The following is a 19,357-nucleotide window of genomic DNA, read 5'->3' on the forward strand; positions in this document are numbered from 1 at the left end:
AACCCATCAGGAGAGAAGAAGAAAGATCAAAAAAGTTTCGTTTTGACTCTTCACATCTGAAATCAGTGATATAGTTGCTTTCTCAGTAAAATAAAATATTGTCATGTAACTGTCTACGTCTTGAAGTTAAATTTTTTTTCCCAGGTGTAAGTTCCTTTTCTCCAAATGTTAACGTATCACTGAAAGCTGAAGAAAAAGCGAGGCAGAAACTACTGTGGTTAGCGGCACTTCTAACTGTCAGCGACACTAATGAGCTGTAATTAGAGCAGAGCAAACTTCTGTTTCTACAATTAGAGTTTGACAGATTAGGACAAACTCAGTAGAGCTAATGTATCTTTTAAAGAAAAAACCCATATTGCAACGGTATTTTCCCGATGCTGCAATCTGTTTTAAAGTCACAGCCTGAATTGTGGTGATCATGTAAACCTCTACATTGCTGTGGGTTTGATTCCCATTCTGTTACACAACATAGCAATAAAGTGTAATGTCGTCTTTTACAATTTGTCTTTTGAAATTATCTTTTTATGAAGGAAGCGTAGTCAGTAAAATGCTGCAGCTGTAATCCGTCTAGTGAGATATTTATTGTGTCTGTTTTGTGTCTCCTTTCTCAGGAATTGGTCTGTTTATCTGAGCCAAGACCAAATCCTCTGTACCACCCAGCATTATTGAGCCCACTATGAAATTCAAATCAATATCCTCATAATAAAAGTCCCAGGCTTGCAGCAAGTTGGAATCTATAGCTTGGAAAGCTAAAGAGATCTATGGCACTGCCAGGGCTGCACTAATGAATGATGAACACACACACACACACACAAACACACACGCACACACACACGCACACACACACGCACACGCGCACACAGGGAGGCCAACAGGTAAACCTGCACAGGTACCAAACATTCAAAAACAGATATAAAAACACACACACACACACACACACACACACACACACACACACACACACACACACACACTTACACACATGATTCAGCCCTTTTGTCTCACATACAGTCAGTCAGGCTGGTGTGGAACTTGACTCCCTCATCAATAATAGATGAAAACCAGGAGCTGTACAAAGTGGCCATTGTTTCACTAGACACAGCCTTTCTATACCACTGCTACTGTGTTTACAGTTCTTGGGTCTTTGGGAAACTGAGACACCAAGAGTGCTGGATCCATATTTGCAAGAAATCACAGGAAATATATTTACTTTAAACCTGATTTTCGGAATATATGATTCCGGCTAATTTTTTAGAATGTGGACACATCTTGTATTTAATATCCGGAATTAAAGAAATCTCGCTATAAGTGCAAAGCTGACCACTAACAAAAGTACACTTTACCTACCTATGGTTAAATGGGAAACGTACCTGGGAATTTAAAGTATGTCCACTATACTGTATTTATTATATATATTGTCTGTCCACATTAGATGTTATCTATTAGTATATAGACTGAGAGACTAATTGACTAATCCTTTACTAATAATTTTTGTCTCTCTGGTTGCAGCCTTTTTATATGAGAAGATTTGCTGCTTTTCTTTGTCCGACATGAAAGTAAAGGTCACTAAGGCATCTGTCTTTGTTGTTGCCTAGTTCTTTGACATTTTACAGAACAGACAGAGATGATTCAGTGAGAAAAGAATTGGCAGACTAATCAATGTAATTAATCATTCCTCGCACCTCTAATCTGCATGAGCTCTGCCTCTGCAGGCAGAAACCGACAGTGCATCTGTGTGTACCTCAGCAAATGTCCACTCTGTCGCTCTGTGTACACTTGCTTGCATAAAGTACGCAATTATTGGATTATATGCATGTGTGAGCACATCTGTTACTGTGCATGCATATTTAATGCGAGTAATAATAAAACAGACAGCAATAATACCACACCATAATGTGGAAAAAAGCGATAATATAATCTGCGTGTGTTTGTTTGTGATTGTGTGTGTTTGTTTGTGCTTGTGTGTGTGTTTGTGTGTGTTTGTGTGTGCTGCTGTGTGTCCCAGTGGCTTGTTTTGGGAAGTCAAGGGTTGGAGTCCTGAGTGCTGAGTAAGCGGCGCAGGTCCAGAGCTGGGAGACTGCAGTGCTGCTGGCAACAACACACACACACTGATCTGAGCTCAGACTGATACTCAGCAGAGAGGGGGGAGGAGAGGGGGCAGGATAGGGGGAGCAGAGGAGAGGAAGAGGAGGAAAAGACAATACACCTGCACTCCCGATAACGCAGACAAATATAACAAGAACTGCGATGTTGTCTCACAGGAGAGATAGAATAACATCAACTTCACACACATGCAGAGAGAGGCATAACACACACACACACACACACACACACACACACACACACACACACACACACACACACACACACACACACACACACACACACACACACACACACAATTGTTACCACACAGGGGAAACTAATATCTGTCTTTGTTCCTGATTCGTTAACAATTCATACTGAATAAAATAAGGATTTTGATGTGTAAAGACAGACACATATCTACATCTCTCCATAACCTTTTCATGCTTGTTCAACACCAATACACCCAACACCACACACACACACACTTACACACACACACATACACACACACACATACACACACACACACACATGCTGCATGACCATATAAGCCCGAGCCCACGCCCTGACAGACACACTGCGTCACGGCCCACAATCGGAGCCAGCAGCCTTGTGTACTCCCTCTAACCTGGGCGCCCACTGATTGTGCTAGAAAAGCCCTCATCTTCTCCTCCCGCCCACTCACTCGGTTCCCCTCTCTCTCATTCCTCCGTCGTGCCCCCTCCCCATCCTCCACTCATCCACCCCTTCCTTCCTCCCCCCTCACACCCCCAACCTCCAGCTCTTCTCTCCTATCACATGTCCCACGCCTCATTATGAATGGCTCCGCCGGGCTTTCAGGATGATTATTCACTCCCTGTCTTTCCGATTCTCCTCTTGTATATCATCACATTGATTCTGTGCATCCCTGTTTCTGCCACCTCTCTCTGCTTTCATTCCTCTCTCCTCCTCCTCGCTGTCATTGCTCCCATTCCTCTGCCTCTTCCTCCTCTCACATCCTTGTCATCAATGGCATTGTGAGCATGTATATTTAAATAAGCCAGGCCTTGTATCAAGGACCTCAAAGAAGCAACCCCCTCACCACCCCCCAGCCCCTTTTGCCCATATATTTGATTATATAACTGAGTCACCATGGACCTTGAGAATGCCGCTAATTTTAACTGGTGATGGTGGTGATGATGGGAGTTTGTGCACCAGTGAAACTTTTAACACAGAAACTCAAATGATTCTTGATATGCACATCAACAACTTTAAAAAAAAGAAGAGAAATAAACCCAAAAACTGGTAGCTTCTCATGTCAGCTATAACAGGGGAGGGTTAAAGATTAATGAAACACTAATGCAGGTTTGAAAGCAGCTCAAGTTTTCTGTCCTCCCAGGTTAATAAAAACATAAACCCCTGCGTTGCTAAATTAGCCAAACAGCGCCCCGCACTGGCTACTACATAGAACTGCAATCGGTTTGATGGGCAGATACTGTTTATTCTCAGTAGTATCATGGAGGATGAGCAGTAGTGAAATCAAATACCACAACATGAAGGAGGCAAAGTGTGTCATAGAGTCTCTGGCTGCGTATACTGTGAGAATTAATACAATATCAATCTGAAGAATGTGCAAAGAAAGAAAGGCTCAACTAACCGAGCCTATTTACTTCTTGGGTCATTTGTTGAAGTGCAATGTGATTAATGTCTTACTTCAGTTGCCCAATCAGGATATTGAACTTACAGGGAGAGGAAAATGGTTCTGATTGAAAGCAGTGCAAGTACAGTCACCACATACTTTTTATTCATGTGTACAATATTTCTACTCGGTTCCAGTGTTCCACTGTCTTGACAAAAATATATCTGCTGTGTTTTTACAGTGTTTGACATTCATGAGTCTGTGAGTCCCTACTGAGCATTGTGGATATACATGGTGTGTCTATAGAAGAACTTATTATTCACATTATATCATTGGGATGATGACTTTGCCATTTGATCATTAATAAAAGCAGATTATATCTAAGATTCAGTTGAGCCTAATGATACTATACATCTACTGAATAACATTTCATTTCAATTTCTGATACTTAACGACAGGAAAAAAAACGAGGGGTTCTAACATATGACGTCCAACTATGTTGATTAAAGTAGTTGAAATGAAAATATGAATAATCCAAAATAGATCAAATGTCTCTAACTGTTGCAGGTGGCCCATAGCTCCGATAACAGTGTGATTCCAGAATGTCTGAGTGTCTCTCTTTCTAACCTACTTCCTGTCTAGTCTGTGGTTTTCACACGCTCCAGCATCGGCCTATGGATGTTGTTGCTGAAAGGCATCATCAAGTCCTCAAAGTCCAAGTCCAGGGACAAGAGGTTCTTCCGTCTCTCTATCTTCGACATCAGCTGGCTGGTGGTGGGCGGCTTCCCCCAAACCTGAGACACACAGACAAGTCGCACAGACTGTAAATAGTTGAACTCTGTGTAGTTACTGAGTGGGCTAGTTACAGCTTTGAACTGATGTGCACTGCTGGGAAAAACTGGAGAAGCGTTCTGGAAATACAAATGCTCTTCTAACGTTTTAATAACAAATTTTAAATGAGTTAGTTCAAAATACTTTGCTGTGTAATAAGTGTAAATACTAAGGCTTCAAAACATTTGATGACTGTGACCCTCCTCCACAGCAAAAAACATCAACTTCGTTAAATAGTTATTATGTAGGTAGATGCCACCGTACACTGATGGTGGTGAGGCCTACCGTTTTTGGCACAAAGGGCATATCCACATTGGTTTTCCCTGCAGTGATCCTGGCGTTTTGCAGGATGATGCTGTTTGAATCCTTGTGGGACGTCTTCCCTGCTGCTGCAGTCAAGAACTCTGGATGCACTGCACCTACTGCTGCGAAGACCTGGACGGTACACAAAGTGTTTTTAAAAAGATTTGCATTATTTTATTCAAGTGCTTTGTGCAATTTCTACTAAAGTAAATGTCCTTGTCAGATTCAGGTCAAAGAGAGAGAGAGAGAGAGAGAAAGAGAAAAAGAGAGAGATGTAACTCAACAAGACTGAAATAGTTTAGCTGCAACAAGTTGGAACATCAAGATTAATACAGGGTGTTGTGTTTTAGTTGCAGGATCAATCACCTCAGTGTTGTGTCGGTCAGGACAGATGAGCCTGGACTCAAGGTTTCCAATCCAGTATTTCACTTGGTTTTACATTGGAAAGGTTTATTGGTCATGTACACAGTTCAAACTTGAAAAGACGAGGCCTCCACAATGCAGTCAGCCAGAGATCTTTGGTCAGAAAGGAGTGAGCCAGGTGAGCTGGCTTCCTATTGAAGCCACAGGAGGAAGTAGCAGACCAGGTAAGGAGAGGAGGAGGAAGTAGGAAGAGATTTTTCACACACACACACATCACCAAAAGTGTAAAATGTATCAGTTTGAAGGGTAAAATATTCTAATTGCCGATGTTTCAATAAATCCAATTGAAGTTGAGGATAGAAAGAGCACCTGTTACACAGAAGACATAAAGATGCTTTATAGTACTGTTAAATATTCTTCCCGCTCTTAAATAAGAAATTTCGATAGACACAGTCGTGACCATCTCATCTTGCATAATATGTAAAATATAAAGCTCCTACATTACCCAAAAATGGAAGCTACGAAGGACTATAGTTGGCAATAGCTACTCCTTTCTTTGGTGGATGTTGGATATTTACAGATGTTACTGTGTTTATAATGCTCCAGCTGGGACTCTCTGGTATCAGGTTGAAGTAGAAGTGAAGCTCTCGTGTTTCTGGAACTGGATGATATTATCTAGCTCTGGTTTCCACTGCTTTGCCTCAACACCCCTGTGTCCTTGATTGAGCCTTGTCCTGCTTTGCAATCATTTAGTTTGAAATACAGTACTAATATACTTACACTACTGCAACGGAACAGCTTTCGTAGATCTATTATCTGTTTCCAGTGGGAAGGTCATTAAACTGTAGGTGGCAGAACATTGAACTGACTGATGCCCTAATCAATTTTGAGTCAAAGATATGAAGGTTCAACTTTTGGAGTCAATATCACCACTCCATCATAATCACACTTTACCAAACAAACATAAACCTCGTCTCAATGTCTCAATTCAAGTTTTTGTTATTTTACATTATTTTGTTTACATGTTCATTGAATGGTATCGATACCAGTTATTTAATTAGTTTAAATAGGCGATTTAAACCTGCATATTGCCTTTAGTGCGACAGGTTCAATGCCCTGAGTGAATCTAACATTCATCAGAAAGCGTGCGCTTTGACTCGAAGGTGCATGTATTATTTACACTGACTGACTCACTAATGAGTCACAGTGGATGGAAATTGAATAGGCTTATCACGTTCTTGTATTAGAGATGGAATTCCCCCAGTTCTGCAGAGGAATGTCATTTGGTTCGACATTTGCAGAAAACAGGGGCACTTTCTATAAATGCTTCGAGGGTAGACAGCTCCATTTTATACCTGTGTGCAATTTCATTCTGCTGAATAGAATCTTTCTTGTCCCGTTAAACAGCTGCTTGCAACTATATTGAGCAATGAATATCCCTGATGAATCTGTGCCACAGCACCACCTGTGACTTTCAAGGTCTTAATGACAAAATCATTATGTTTCGTTTGATTGTGGCAAGGTTAGTGGAAATGCAGTTTGAGCTTCAGAGTGGTCTAGTTGTAACATAACACATCTGGTCTAATTTGCTTACAAGTCGATGTCTTACAGTCAGCAGATCTCTTTACAGGCTTGGGTTTCTCGTGATGAAAAGAGGCCACAGTTCACAGGGTGAGATTGGGCTTCCAGGCAAATGTTGGTTAAAGTTTTGTTTACAGTGTAACGTAACCACAAGGTTCTAACTGAAGTGCTTCTCCCTGGAAATATAAAAAAAATGCCTTTAGAGCACAGGGCTACACATAAACACACACACACACACACAAACAACATACCGATTAGCTTGCCGAAGCTAAGTTATCTAGGTTGTGTAGCTATGAGTAGCTACTCCAGTAGAACTCTTTTCAACAGAATTGTCTTAGGAAGAAGAAGCTTCACGCCTCCGAAGTTCCTGATGGTCAAAACCATGGCCAAACCAACCATTGGCACAGGAGGCGGCCTCAGCCAGTGGTTCAAACAGTGTGCTTGTGTGTGTGTGTGTGTGTGTGTGTGTGTGTGTGTGTGTGTGTGTGTGTGTGTGTGTGTGTGTGTGTGTGTGTGTGTGTGTGAGAGACAGCTGAGTAAAAGGAAAGGATAGGGGACATCTTAAAGCTTTAGGGGGTTTATTTTCAGCACAAAAATAAACAGCTTTCCAGATTCCAGCTCATGAGTTGTCATTGGTGGATAGAGGCTCCCCACCTGTGATTATACTGTTAACCTTTTCAGATAAATATAAGTATCATGGCGTAGAGACATTCCAATCAGTTGACTTCACTTAACCATTGGCCCAGCAAGGCTCAAGATGTTTTGAAACACTGGGTGGCGTTATGAGCCATGTTCAACCCATAAATGTAGATTTCTTTAATAAATTTGGTGATAAATGTGATACCAAAACCAGCATTAATTTGTTTCTTCAAAGAACTTAGTACAAATGATTTATTTAGTGTTTGAAGTATAACTCTAACAATATTTAAAAGGTCATTGACTGTTTAATTTTGAATACATACAGTGCACAAAGAAAGAAAACAGGAAGAGTATGAAGTCACAAATGTTTAATATGTTGGTAGCCAGCTGGTGAAAAGATTTTAATGCCGTTACTTGGGTACCTTTTTGGCAGGTTTGCCTTTTCCCTTCGCTCCCTCCTTTAACTTAGGCATAGACTCCATTTTTTCTTTGACCAATTCAATAATCGTCGGGTCTCCAAAAGCTACTGCGATGTCGAGGCAGTTTTGTTCTACGGAGACATAAAATGCAGAAAGTCAAATACCAGCAGAAATCACAGTGTTAACAATTAAAGAGGAGCAGCTTGTGACGGTACCTTTGTATTTGTTGTTGAATTTGCTTTAAAGGACAGTGCACAGATATTCAGCGATATTATCATATACCCATAAAAACATACATCAAAGTTGTTTTCCAAATAAATATTTTTCAAATGAACTTTGAGATATGTTCAGACTAACCTTTCTTGTTCTCCGCAATAACACTGGCACCTGCCTTGATGAGGAAGTCCACACAGGAGGGTCGAGAGCTCTGGATGGCCCTCATGAGGGGTGTGCCCCCACTGAGCGCTTTACTCTCTATGGCGGCCCCTGCCTTCACCAAAAGCTCCACAAGTTCCACTTGGCCAGCCTGGGCCGCGTGGTGGAGGGGCGTCCAGAAGAACTGGTCACACATGTTTACATTTGCCCTGTAGGGAAACACAGCAGGGTGGGATTTGAAGATTTATATTTAAGTTAGAATTTGTAAAATCAGCATTTACCTTGCACATGGAATGATTTTAGTCAAATCTCAAATATTACATATTCAGGTGTCCTTGAACACACCAGATATCACATTTTAAATGAGTTCACACTTTCTCGAAACGTATTTTATATAGTGCACAGAAATTATTGGAAACTAAGGCTGGAAGTAATCTAAATTTTGGGAAAGTTACTTGGGTGTAGCAATAATCCAGACATTTGCAGTTGACTTTTACACCAAAATCGTAACATCTATGTTTCTGTGAGTATTCAGGTAACTTTGGAAAAAAAAAGAGAGATTTTGACAGTAAAGTTTGAATATTACGAGACGGTGGTAAATCTACAACAATAAAGTCGTAATATGATAGCTTGGAGGAAATTACCTCTTCTGTGGAGTAGGAAATGTTTGTTAGTGGTTGACTAATGCTTGTAACATCTGTGTGCTATTCAAAGAGTTTTCATTGTTTCTCAAGAAAACCCGAGATTGGTATTCAAGATCTTGAATCCAGGAGGAGAGAAAATAGATCTCCTTGCTGCTTATTACCGTTTTCTTTATTCTCATATTATTATGACCTGTCCCTCATTAAATTACGACTGTATTCTCATGATATTATGATTTTTTGTTGTGGAATTGTTTTTCAAAGTGTTTGACCTGAGTCAGGCCAAACAACATGATAGTAATCAACAATTCTAGACAGGGTTGGTTATTTTTTAAATGCACTGGTATTGGATGGATACTTGGTATCGATACACAAATGTCAGAATAAGTGTTGGCAAACTGGAATCTGAACATCTCCAGCTTTGGACTGAAATCTTAAATTCAAATCCACATTGTTTTTCACCAGCTTTACATAATTCTGATAATCTTAAAAAATGTGGAATCTGTGTTTCATAAACAAGAAAGGAAAGAAATCACAATTTTGTTTCCTCACCCGTGGTTGAGAAGGTACTGAGCCATCTCAAAGTTGCCGGTGGAGCAAGCCACCATCAGCGGGGTTTTGTAAAACTGATCTCGAACATCCACAGAAACCCCCTTACTGAAAGCCAGGTCCAACGACTCCAGATCTCCACTTTTCACAGAGTCGTTGACATTCACAAAGACCTTCTCTGGCTTCTCGATGTACCATCCGGAGTCGTTCACTATGGGATGTTCTGGTGGGTGATCCCGGTCGAATCGGCGGATGTCTGAGGAGTTGGTGTACGTCTCAATCATGAGGTGAGGTGGGCCTCCATCCTTTCGCCGAGGCATGAATTCGGGTGTGAGGGTGCAAATGGGCATTGTGAGGACAAATTTACCCTTCTTCTTCTTACCCCCTTTTGCTTTCTTCTCCTTTTTCTTTTTAGGCAAAAAGGCAGAGAGGAGGAAAGTTTTCTTGATGTACCTGACACCTTTGAAGAAGTCATTAATGTTGATACAGCCTGCCTTTTCCTTGTCATGTGCTGAGATGACTGTCTGGAGATGGTCTAGTTCAGCTGGAGCTTTGAGTTCCTCGAGCACAGAAAAAAACATATCTGTGGGAACTGTATCTAAGTCGCTCCCGAAGGCTTCACGTAACTCCGTCTCCATCTCGTGAGACCAGTCATGGAGGGTCAGGGCCCAGAGGTCTGTCATGGGGCTGATGCCGGTGGACGGCTTGGCTGTCCCCTGTAGCTTCTCAGCCTTCCTCAGCTCCTTGGCTGCTGCTTTGTGACCAGAGTCTTTGGCAATCTGACGCGGCAGGAGACCGTCGTAGTTCTTCAGCTTGGGGTTACAACCTGAACACAGAGCACAGTTTGGTGAAAATATAAACACAAGGTTGAATTACCTCATTTAATTTGGGAATGTGCTTGCAGCTGCATATTCTGCCTAATTTAATTTAATTTCCTGACTCTACTTGTATCACAACAAAGCTATAAGTTTACAACATACTAACAAAAAAGAGACCAGTATTGGGCCTGTGTTGATTTAGTGATGGCACTCCTTCAAGGATTAGGAGTAAGAACTTATTTAAGAAACCTAGAGAAGCTGAAATTCACTGCATTGACATCAGGATGCCTGTAATTGTTCGACTCTCTCACTGCACCTCTCTGTGCCAGGAACTTGCAGCAGATATCGCTCCCTGTGGCAGCAGCGTAGTGTAGGGGTGTGCAGTCTTCAAGGTCAATCATGCACATGTTTGCTGAGAATGCAGAGAGCACCTGAATCACCTGGGAGGCACAAAACAGAGACACAGATAAAACACTTACTACACTGAATGTAACTGAATCTGGACTTTGAAAATCAAAAAACCTAAAGCAACACAAGGTAGATTTTTACCTTAAAACAGCTTCTAAATCATTTTGATGGTACACACTTATAATTGGGAAAATGGCATGTCTATTATGGCACCACAGTGCTCCATGGGGACCTGGACCTGCTCTATTTAACACTGGTGTACTGTGCTGGAACATGACGACCTGCTTTACGGTGAACGTGACACATCAACAGCCACAGCCCAACCTAGCAGTAAGCTAGAAACAACTATCTTGTCATTCTTAGTGTAGCCATCATGGCAGAGCCACTGAAGACTAACACCAAAGGGGACATTGTCGGAGAAAATGTGAATATTAGAGTGAATATCGCAGAATATTTCATCCGTTAGTGAGAGCTAAAAGAGGCTAAAGGATTGCAGGGCAGATGCTGAGCTGGTGTAGCCCTAACCCTAACCCTAACCCTAACCGTAGTAAGTCTTGTAACTTTTGCTTGTTTTGTATATCATGTGTAAGTGATGTTGTTGACTAGTTTATAGTCAGAAGCCAGGTAAACACATGTTGATGATTAGCTGGTGAGTTAGCCAAACAAGCGCGTCATATTGCCGAGAGTGATTCTTGCATTGGGTCGGTTTATTGCAAATCATTTATAAATATTGTATATTGTTCTGTGGAATGCACAGGATAAATAAAATGTCCTGTTTACCAGTTATTCATGCAGCCATGTTTGTTTTCATTCATGTGTTCACTGGCACGGCTTTAAGACCGATTAGAAAATTTGTCGCCCAGCTGACTGTTTTTTTGTTTTTACTCATAGATGACAACTAACTCTGTTTAAATACTGAATATTTTTATCCATTCAAAGATGTGTCTGAAGTAAAACAATGACATGTTACATCATCCAGTTCTGATGACCAAATAAGTCGCCTTTCTTGGAGGAAACACACACATGAATTACTGTCATATGTTCAAAAATACTGGTTTGTTTGATTATCAACCTTGACCAGATATTCATTACTGGAAGAATCCAGCTTTCAGACATGCACTGAACAATATACCAGTTAATTAATTAGAACTAAAAAATCTAAGTGAGGATAGGTATCTAAAGAGATAATGCACCTCAAAAAAGCCCCCCATTGCAGCGTAGTGCACTGCTGAGAGACGGGTCCGGTCCAAGGTGTCTGGGAGTCCCCCTTTCCTGAGAATGTCTCTCACAAGCGGCAGGGAGCCGGCCTTTGCTGCCCCCATCAATGCTGTGACACCGGTTTTCTGAGGAGAGGAGAATAAAGGAGAGGAGAGGAAGGGAGGAAAAGAGGAGAGGAGTCAGAGGACCTCAGCTCAACAAACAGGATCAAAGCACACATCAAAGTATGTTGTGTAAAGGATAAGCTATCTGTTTCCACATGCATGTAAAGTTCCCATAATTCCTTGCTGTTATCTCCACCATCAAACTACCTGGTTCGATGCATTGGGGTCTGCCCCCCCATCCAGCATGGCGAGACACATGGGGGTGCTCTCCTGAGCCTTTTCGCACATCAGCTGGAAGACGTGTAACCCCTGCTTTGACACATTGTTGGCATCTGCCTGGCACTTCAGCGCCAACTGCAGGCAGCGAGTGTGGCGATTGGTGGGGTACATACAGTAGAACAGGACACCTAAAATGAGAGGTAACGGAAAAAAGGAGGTAGAGAGAGTCAACGCTGACACATCAGGAGCTTTGTTATTGGTCATATCTCTGACTCCTCCCTTGTTTCCTTTGAAGGCAAAATGCCACAAACAAATCTACATTCAAATCATTACCTTATGATTCTGGTTTATTTTTCTAAAATCATTATGATTACCAGGAGTTGTGTATGGAACCATACTGCAGCTATAGGAAAAATATGAAGAACCTCAGGCCTGATTGGCCAGACTAGGCCTCTGATGAGCACAAACTGGTTACTAGGATCACAAGGCAGCTGTAGTCGGGACAATTATAGCCAAAGTTCTTCATATCTTTTCTTACAGCTGCAGTATGGTTCATGCTGAGGAATCTGTAATTGGCCATTAAGGATAGAAACCCGTGCTTTGATCTGTCAGGGCTTTAAGGGCATTGCTCAGTGTCACCGAGAGAGGGACAAGTGCTGCTTTTTTCAGTTTCCCCACTCACTGTAAACCCAATGTGTAAATCAAACTAGAGTCAGAAGTGTCACCCAATGGCTCAGGCAAACACCGAGGATAACACACGCAAGAGTGTGACTCCTGACACTCAGCTAACAGGCGGAAAGGCTCTGAGTGCTGAGACTGGGCCCAAGTCCTTTGAGAGAACAGGAGGATATCAGGTTACTCAGCATGTTACACAGGAGAGGATCACCATGAGGGGTTGATCTGTAATTATGTGTACTCACACGCCCTGACACACATGCACACAGGTACACACAATAGCATAGCATGCAGTGCATTATGTAAAAGCATGAATCACTGCACGTAAGAACACATGCAAAGACCTATCTTTTCTCCCCTGTCCCTTTCTCTTTCACAATATTTTCAGTAATCGAGTCCCTGGACACACTGTAATTGGGGTAATTATCACATTTTAAAAAGGTTGAGATGAGCTCACTGATTGGAGTTGTCTGGGATACCACCTCCTCATCAATAATTAAACAGGAGCACCATGCATGTTCATGAGCTGTAAGACAAGGCCATGTATTCAGGAAGAGAAGCTGCAACTCTAACTTAGTGGAAGCGAATCTGTTCCAAGGCCGTTCATTATTAATGCTGTCTAACTTATGAACCATATACTTTACAAGTGCAGTCCAGTGTATTATATAAGAATTCAGATTCCCTTTACTCCAGCTGCTGTTCACGAGCTCATGCTTCTCTGCACACGTGTAACATCAGCTTTGGGATTTCTCCTCTGCTCTCTGAATTCTTCTTTTGTGCTTGGATTTTTCTTTGTTCAACAAGTTTGTCAAAATTCCCCCAACTCATGAATTTGAGGAGGAGCGCACGGTTTTGAGTGAGAGCGTTTGAATATGATAAAAACATTCTGCTAACATTCTGCTGGTTAACAGTTCTGCTATCAAACTGAAAGATAGTGCTCTTATATTAAAATAGTAAAGCCTATTATTCCAATAAGATATTATTCACATAATCAAATAGTCTTTAAATGATCTTCATATAAAAACATTTCTGCATGAAATTTAAGGATGTTGTTACGAGCAGATTCTTGTATTTTCTTTACATATTTTAGCCTGAAAGTTTCCTCTTGATGCTCTAAACAGCGTGAAACAAAAATAAATAAATCTTAACTCTGACCTTTCAGCTATATTTCATGGTCTTCCCTTTAGATAGGTTGCTCCCCTTATGTCAACTAATGAGCTAGAGATGAATTGCCTAATCACTTAGGCTCTATATGCAAACTTCTGCTTTGTTTGTAACAGTTACCACTGCAGGCGATGCCCCCCCTCTCCTGTGTGTCTAACCTCTCATGTCATGTTGTTTGCCTACATGCCAAGCAGGATGTGTGGTCGGCTGAGTGAGATTGGCTCCAGCTGCTGGAGGTGTGACCTGACCTTGTTCCTGCTTCCTGCCAACATTTTTCAAGCTCCTTGCAAATAAATAATTTGTTTTCGCCGAAAACATCTGGTTTTACGTTGCTTCCCTTCCACCCCCAACAAGCTGGGTTGCAACTGTAATTCAAGTAATTATTTCAGCAACACAAACCTACTGTACTCTTCTGGATGTGTCTACATGTTCATAACGTAATCTGCTGTTTTCTGTTTATGTCAACTAATATACAGTTATACTAATTTTGAAGAGTTCAATATCCTCTCTGATAATTGGAGCAATAGTAATTATGAGGGTCAAAGCATCTCTTTCAGGATCTCAGTCTTAAGGGCACAGCCAAATCTTCGCCTCCTGTTCACCTCCAATCTGTGCTAACGTGGGTGAGAATACAACTTTTGCTTCCTTTGGTGGGGTAAATAGCAGCTTGGCTTCACATGGACTTCAACTTTGGAGAACTTTGACCGACCACATTCGCATCTGTGACTATGTGACCAGGCCCTTAATGAGATACTAGTACTGCGCTCTCCCTAAGCATCTTCTTCTTTCTCAAACCCACCATCAGCACATGCTTATGACCAATGACAATGCCTCCCACTGCTCACCTCTGCCCTCAGCATCTTGGAGTTTCAGGTCAGCATTGCTTTGTGTTAACAGCTCCACTATGGCATGATTGCCCAACTCAGCAGCCAACATGCCTGGAGTGCGGCCCTTCTTGTCCTGGATGTTGGGGTCTGCTCCTTGAGACAGGAGGAAACTGATCAGGTCTGTGAGAAGAGGAGACAATCATAAGAAAGAATGGACTTTTTTAAATGTCAAAGTTTAGATTGCAATACACTTTATGAACTGGTTGATTATTTACATTCAATTAAAAGTCACAGACTGTATATAAAGATGGATGACATGACAAAAGTGAAGCTAAAGCGTCTTGCTGGCTTCCTTGTGGCTGGCTGCAGTATAGAACATAAACTCTGCTTCCTCTGTGTTAGCTGATGGTACATGGACCCAACTAATAAGAGCATATTGAAGCTCAGACTCCAAATGTGCAAGATGGCTTTGTTTGTATGCAGCATATTTTGGCCTCATTTCTGGATAGTGGGAGGAAGTGGAGAGGCGTCGTCTATCTTTATATATTACAGTCGATGGTAATGACAAAAACAATTGGCAGGATTGCTATCATTGTCTTTAATTTAATTATATATCCCGTTTCAATATCATGGACTACACTCTTATCACCACCAACATAGAAATAACTAATATTATGGTATAGTATTCTACAAATGTAAGGACATTACTCACATTTTCTTTAAATCTGTGAGCTACAACACATCTTTCTGGACATTGTTTAGAAAGTCATGTAGACTAAGGGTTTGAAAGTTTGAAACACCATTACCCAATATAGATAATCAAAGTGTTCATGTAATACAAATATCAGCATTGATTCTTTCAAGCTTCAGTGTTGAACTCTAAAAAATGGGACTAAATTTGAAAATGATTACATTTCTGCCTGGCAACCCGAAACAAGCACAGAATAGAGCTTCAGAAGCACGACATGACCGTACTATGATATGAATAGACTGTGTAAACAGACAGAGCAAGGAAGAGGCCAATCACCCTGACTGTTGGCTGAAACTGCCACGTGCAGCGCCCCCGTGCCGTCCTGCGGCTCAGTGAGATTGATGAGGTTTGCAACCCCGAGTTTCACCATCTTCTCTATATGCACCGTGTTGCCCTCGTAGACACACTGCAGCAGGCGGCAGATCTGGAGGACCGGCAGGCGGCCCTCTGCCACCCTGCTACTCATTGTAGAGACAGGGAGAGGCTGGTGGAACAGAAGACAGAGAAGGAGATGTAACTTCCTGACACATATACAGGTATTTATACAGTTAACATAGTCTGGAACCAAGGAGGTTAGGTTTTCAACTAAGTTTGTTTGTTTGTAAGCAAGATACATTTTAATTTCACTTTCTTTAAAATTAAAATCAAGATTGGGCTTTCCCCCACATTTTAATTGATTTCGCAGAGATTCAATTATGGAACTTAATGAAAAAAAGGGTTTAGGGGACTGATGTTGATGAATGTGTGCAATTTGGTGCAGTTCCAAATGCAGATTTAATGAATTTAAACAAAGTTTCATAAGAGGGACTGCTGGGCCTAGGTGGAGGGATGCCGTCTAGTTAGTGCCATTTTAGTCAAAAGCAAACTAAGGTGAATTCAAACTTTGTAAAAAGTATTGTATAGTTAAAATCCTTCAATAATGTCAGATCATCACAGAGCACGGACGCTTAGTCAAATAATAACATGAGTAGTTTGTGGGGTCATTACAGAGACCACTCAGTGTAATATAACCTGCTTTAATTTGAAAGGTTCAGGGTAAAGAAAACCACTATTCATACAATTTAGATGAAACACACTCGTGAGAACATCAGGAAGAATACTTTATATTCAATTTCAGCCAACAGATCCCTCTCACCTAAATCTTACACACTGAACCTTTGACACATTTTTACCATTTTAAATAGCTGCATTTACTCACATAAAGACACATTCAGTTAAATTTTTCCTCTTGTTAGCATTACATTATCTCCACTGCATAAACCTGCTCTCTTTCCTGCATTCACCTGCATGCACACCCTGTGCAGGAATAATGTTTGATAGCTAACTTGAGTTTCCTTGTTTGGCACACGTTCCTCAGCGCGCTGGAGAGCTTTATCAATCCTGACTTAAGTCTTCCACATACCTGGCACGTTTGGACACCGTGGACAGTCACAGTTATTCCCTCCACAGAGACTGACACTTTATTTTAAAGCACAACCTTTCACACAAGGTCAAATCGTGGCAGCGGCAGCTCATAGAGCCACCGGTATCAACAGAAACTGCCACTGATATGTAAAGGCAGCTGGCCTGTTGCCCCACTGCTTAAAGGCAGCAGCCCTTGTTTCCACTGGTGGAGACAGCTGCCCTTGTTGCCACACTGTATAAAGGCAGTTGCCCTTGTTGCCAATCTGTTTAAAGGCAACTACCTGTCAATCACACTGTCTGAAAGCAACTGGAGCTGTTTGTGATCTATTCAACGAGGTATAGACTGGTTTATGAAAGTTTATTAAACAGTGTGGCAACAGAAGCAGATGCCTTCAAACAAAGGTGTGTAGCAGGTGCCCTAATGCAGCCTGGCAGCAGTGTGATTTCAAGTTTCAGTTCAGTGACACAGAGCACAGGCAAAGCACAAACAGCATTTAAGCAAAATCGGTACAAATACGACAAATAAATCGGCCACATAAACAAGCATGTTTCACAATACAAGTGGAGAAATACAGATCAATTATTCTTGGTGCTCAGAACAGTAACACGCTGATAAACAATCATAAACTACGTATGAATCTCGGGGAATAAGTCACAGCAGCGGTATATTCCCCAAAACAGGGTGGCAGCGGCTGCAACTGCCTTTAGAAATCAGTGGCAGTTTCTGTTGCCACCGGAAGTGCCTCCGCGATTTGAGCGTGCCGTCTCTCGGGAAACAGAACTCAGCTCCATGGCAACGGAATGCCTGAAAATCCCGGGAAGGACCTTTGGTGTCTGGTGCTGCTTTCAAGTGCCCGGTCATGAGCGCGTTAATACGACAATTACGATAATAAAAGTGTTATTTAACTGAAAAACAACAAAAGTAAACTCAAACTGAATATTAATAAAAGTGAGATTAAACTGAAAAATAAAAGTAAACTTAAACTGAAAAACAATGAGAGTGAAATTAAACTGAATGGCAAGAAAAGTACATTTACACTCAATAATAATAAAAGTAAGAGTAAAGGTATATTTCCCCCCAAAATGAAAATGCACAAAATGCATTATCTCCTCACCACTGTACTGATGGAAGGTGGGTGAAGTGTTCGAGTCCACGGAACACTTCTGGAGTCTCAGGGGTAAACAGTGAAGCAGCCGAATCCAATACAATTGAAGAAATTAGTGATCCATCTCCAGACGTGAAAAAACAAGAGAATAAAAACGCAACATGCCTCCATACTGCTCGTGTGGAGTCATACAAGTGTCCAGAACCTGTGACGATCAAATTCGACTCTAAATTGCGTCATTTACACCAAGTTTTAATCCCAAAGGTCCACTGGTATCTTCCTGCCGAGGTGCATTCAGGGACCGTCGGAAATGCTACTGTCGGCTAGGTGGATTTTAAGGATTAAAAACACCTTTTGTGGACTCAAACACTTCACCCACCACTCCATCGGCATAGTGGTGAGTAGATAATTAGTGAATTTTCATTTCTGGGTAAACTTTCACTTTAAACTGAAAAATAATGAAAGTGAAATCCAACTGAATAACAACAAAAGTAAATTTAAACTGAATATAATATAAATGAGATTAATCTAAAAAATTTAAAAACGTTGAACTGAATAATAAAAAAAGGAAAATTTAAACTGAATAATAATAAAAGTGAGATTAAACTTAATAATAACAAAGCAGTGGGCCACTTAACACCCTGCTACACTTTGTCTATTGAACATCACATTTCAGCAGCATTCAGGTGTCAGAGAGCAACCACTAGTGTTTTCCACGTCATTATCTGATCATTCTGAGCTGTTTTTTTTCTTCAGTCTTTATTTGGACCTTTATCAGCTTCCATAAAGAAACTGCTTGTCTCAATGAAATCAGTCGCCCATTATGTGGGGGACGCTTGTTTACGAATAAGTCAGCTTCGCACATTTACCAAACGCTAAAGATCCATGGAGTGGATAACAGTACTGTTTTATTGTTACAGGGCAGCCAATGAATGTGTTGTTTATTATGGCTCAATATCCTGTCCTCAAATCAAAACATTAAAAAAACCTGCAAAAACAGTTGCTGCTGCCCCATCTTCTTTCCAGGAGGCGGCGGGGAAGCAGGGCCTTGAATTCACCTGTGACCCAAATCACATCGTTCACAAAGAGCACGAGAAGATGCTTTCAGACAGAATGTTCAGGAAGCCAAACTGTGAATTTAATCGTTTCCTGTAGTGGTCATAAAACCACAGAAGAGTAGGAGATCAAAGTTATGGCTTTTTCTTTGGATGCATGTAGGATATCCTGGTGTGGAGCATTTGTATACATTCTAACAT

At 41.3% G+C, this 19,357-nt stretch overlaps 1 protein-coding gene across 1 annotated transcript; it reads right to left on the bottom strand.

Annotated features, from left to right (window-relative positions):
* Window positions 1–4,344: 4,344 nt before the first annotated feature.
* ankef1a (ankyrin repeat and EF-hand domain containing 1a) lies at window positions 4,345–16,057 on the bottom strand. Its single transcript, XM_061091014.1, has 11 exons — window positions 15,868–16,057; window positions 14,859–15,020; window positions 12,163–12,362; window positions 11,827–11,976; window positions 10,542–10,665; window positions 9,411–10,233; window positions 8,200–8,426; window positions 7,846–7,973; window positions 6,518–6,520; window positions 4,823–4,972; window positions 4,345–4,500 (listed from the first exon to the last, which is right to left on the bottom strand). Exons 1-11 carry the CDS (start codon window positions 16,055–16,057, stop codon window positions 4,345–4,347), a joined length of 2,313 nt encoding a protein of 770 aa, XP_060946997.1.
* Between the last annotated feature and the right edge of the window lie 3,300 nt (window positions 16,058–19,357).

Source organism: Limanda limanda, chromosome 18, assembly GCF_963576545.1.
Source record: "Limanda limanda chromosome 18, fLimLim1.1, whole genome shotgun sequence".
NCBI classification, from domain to species: Eukaryota; Metazoa; Chordata; class Actinopteri; order Pleuronectiformes; family Pleuronectidae; genus Limanda; species Limanda limanda.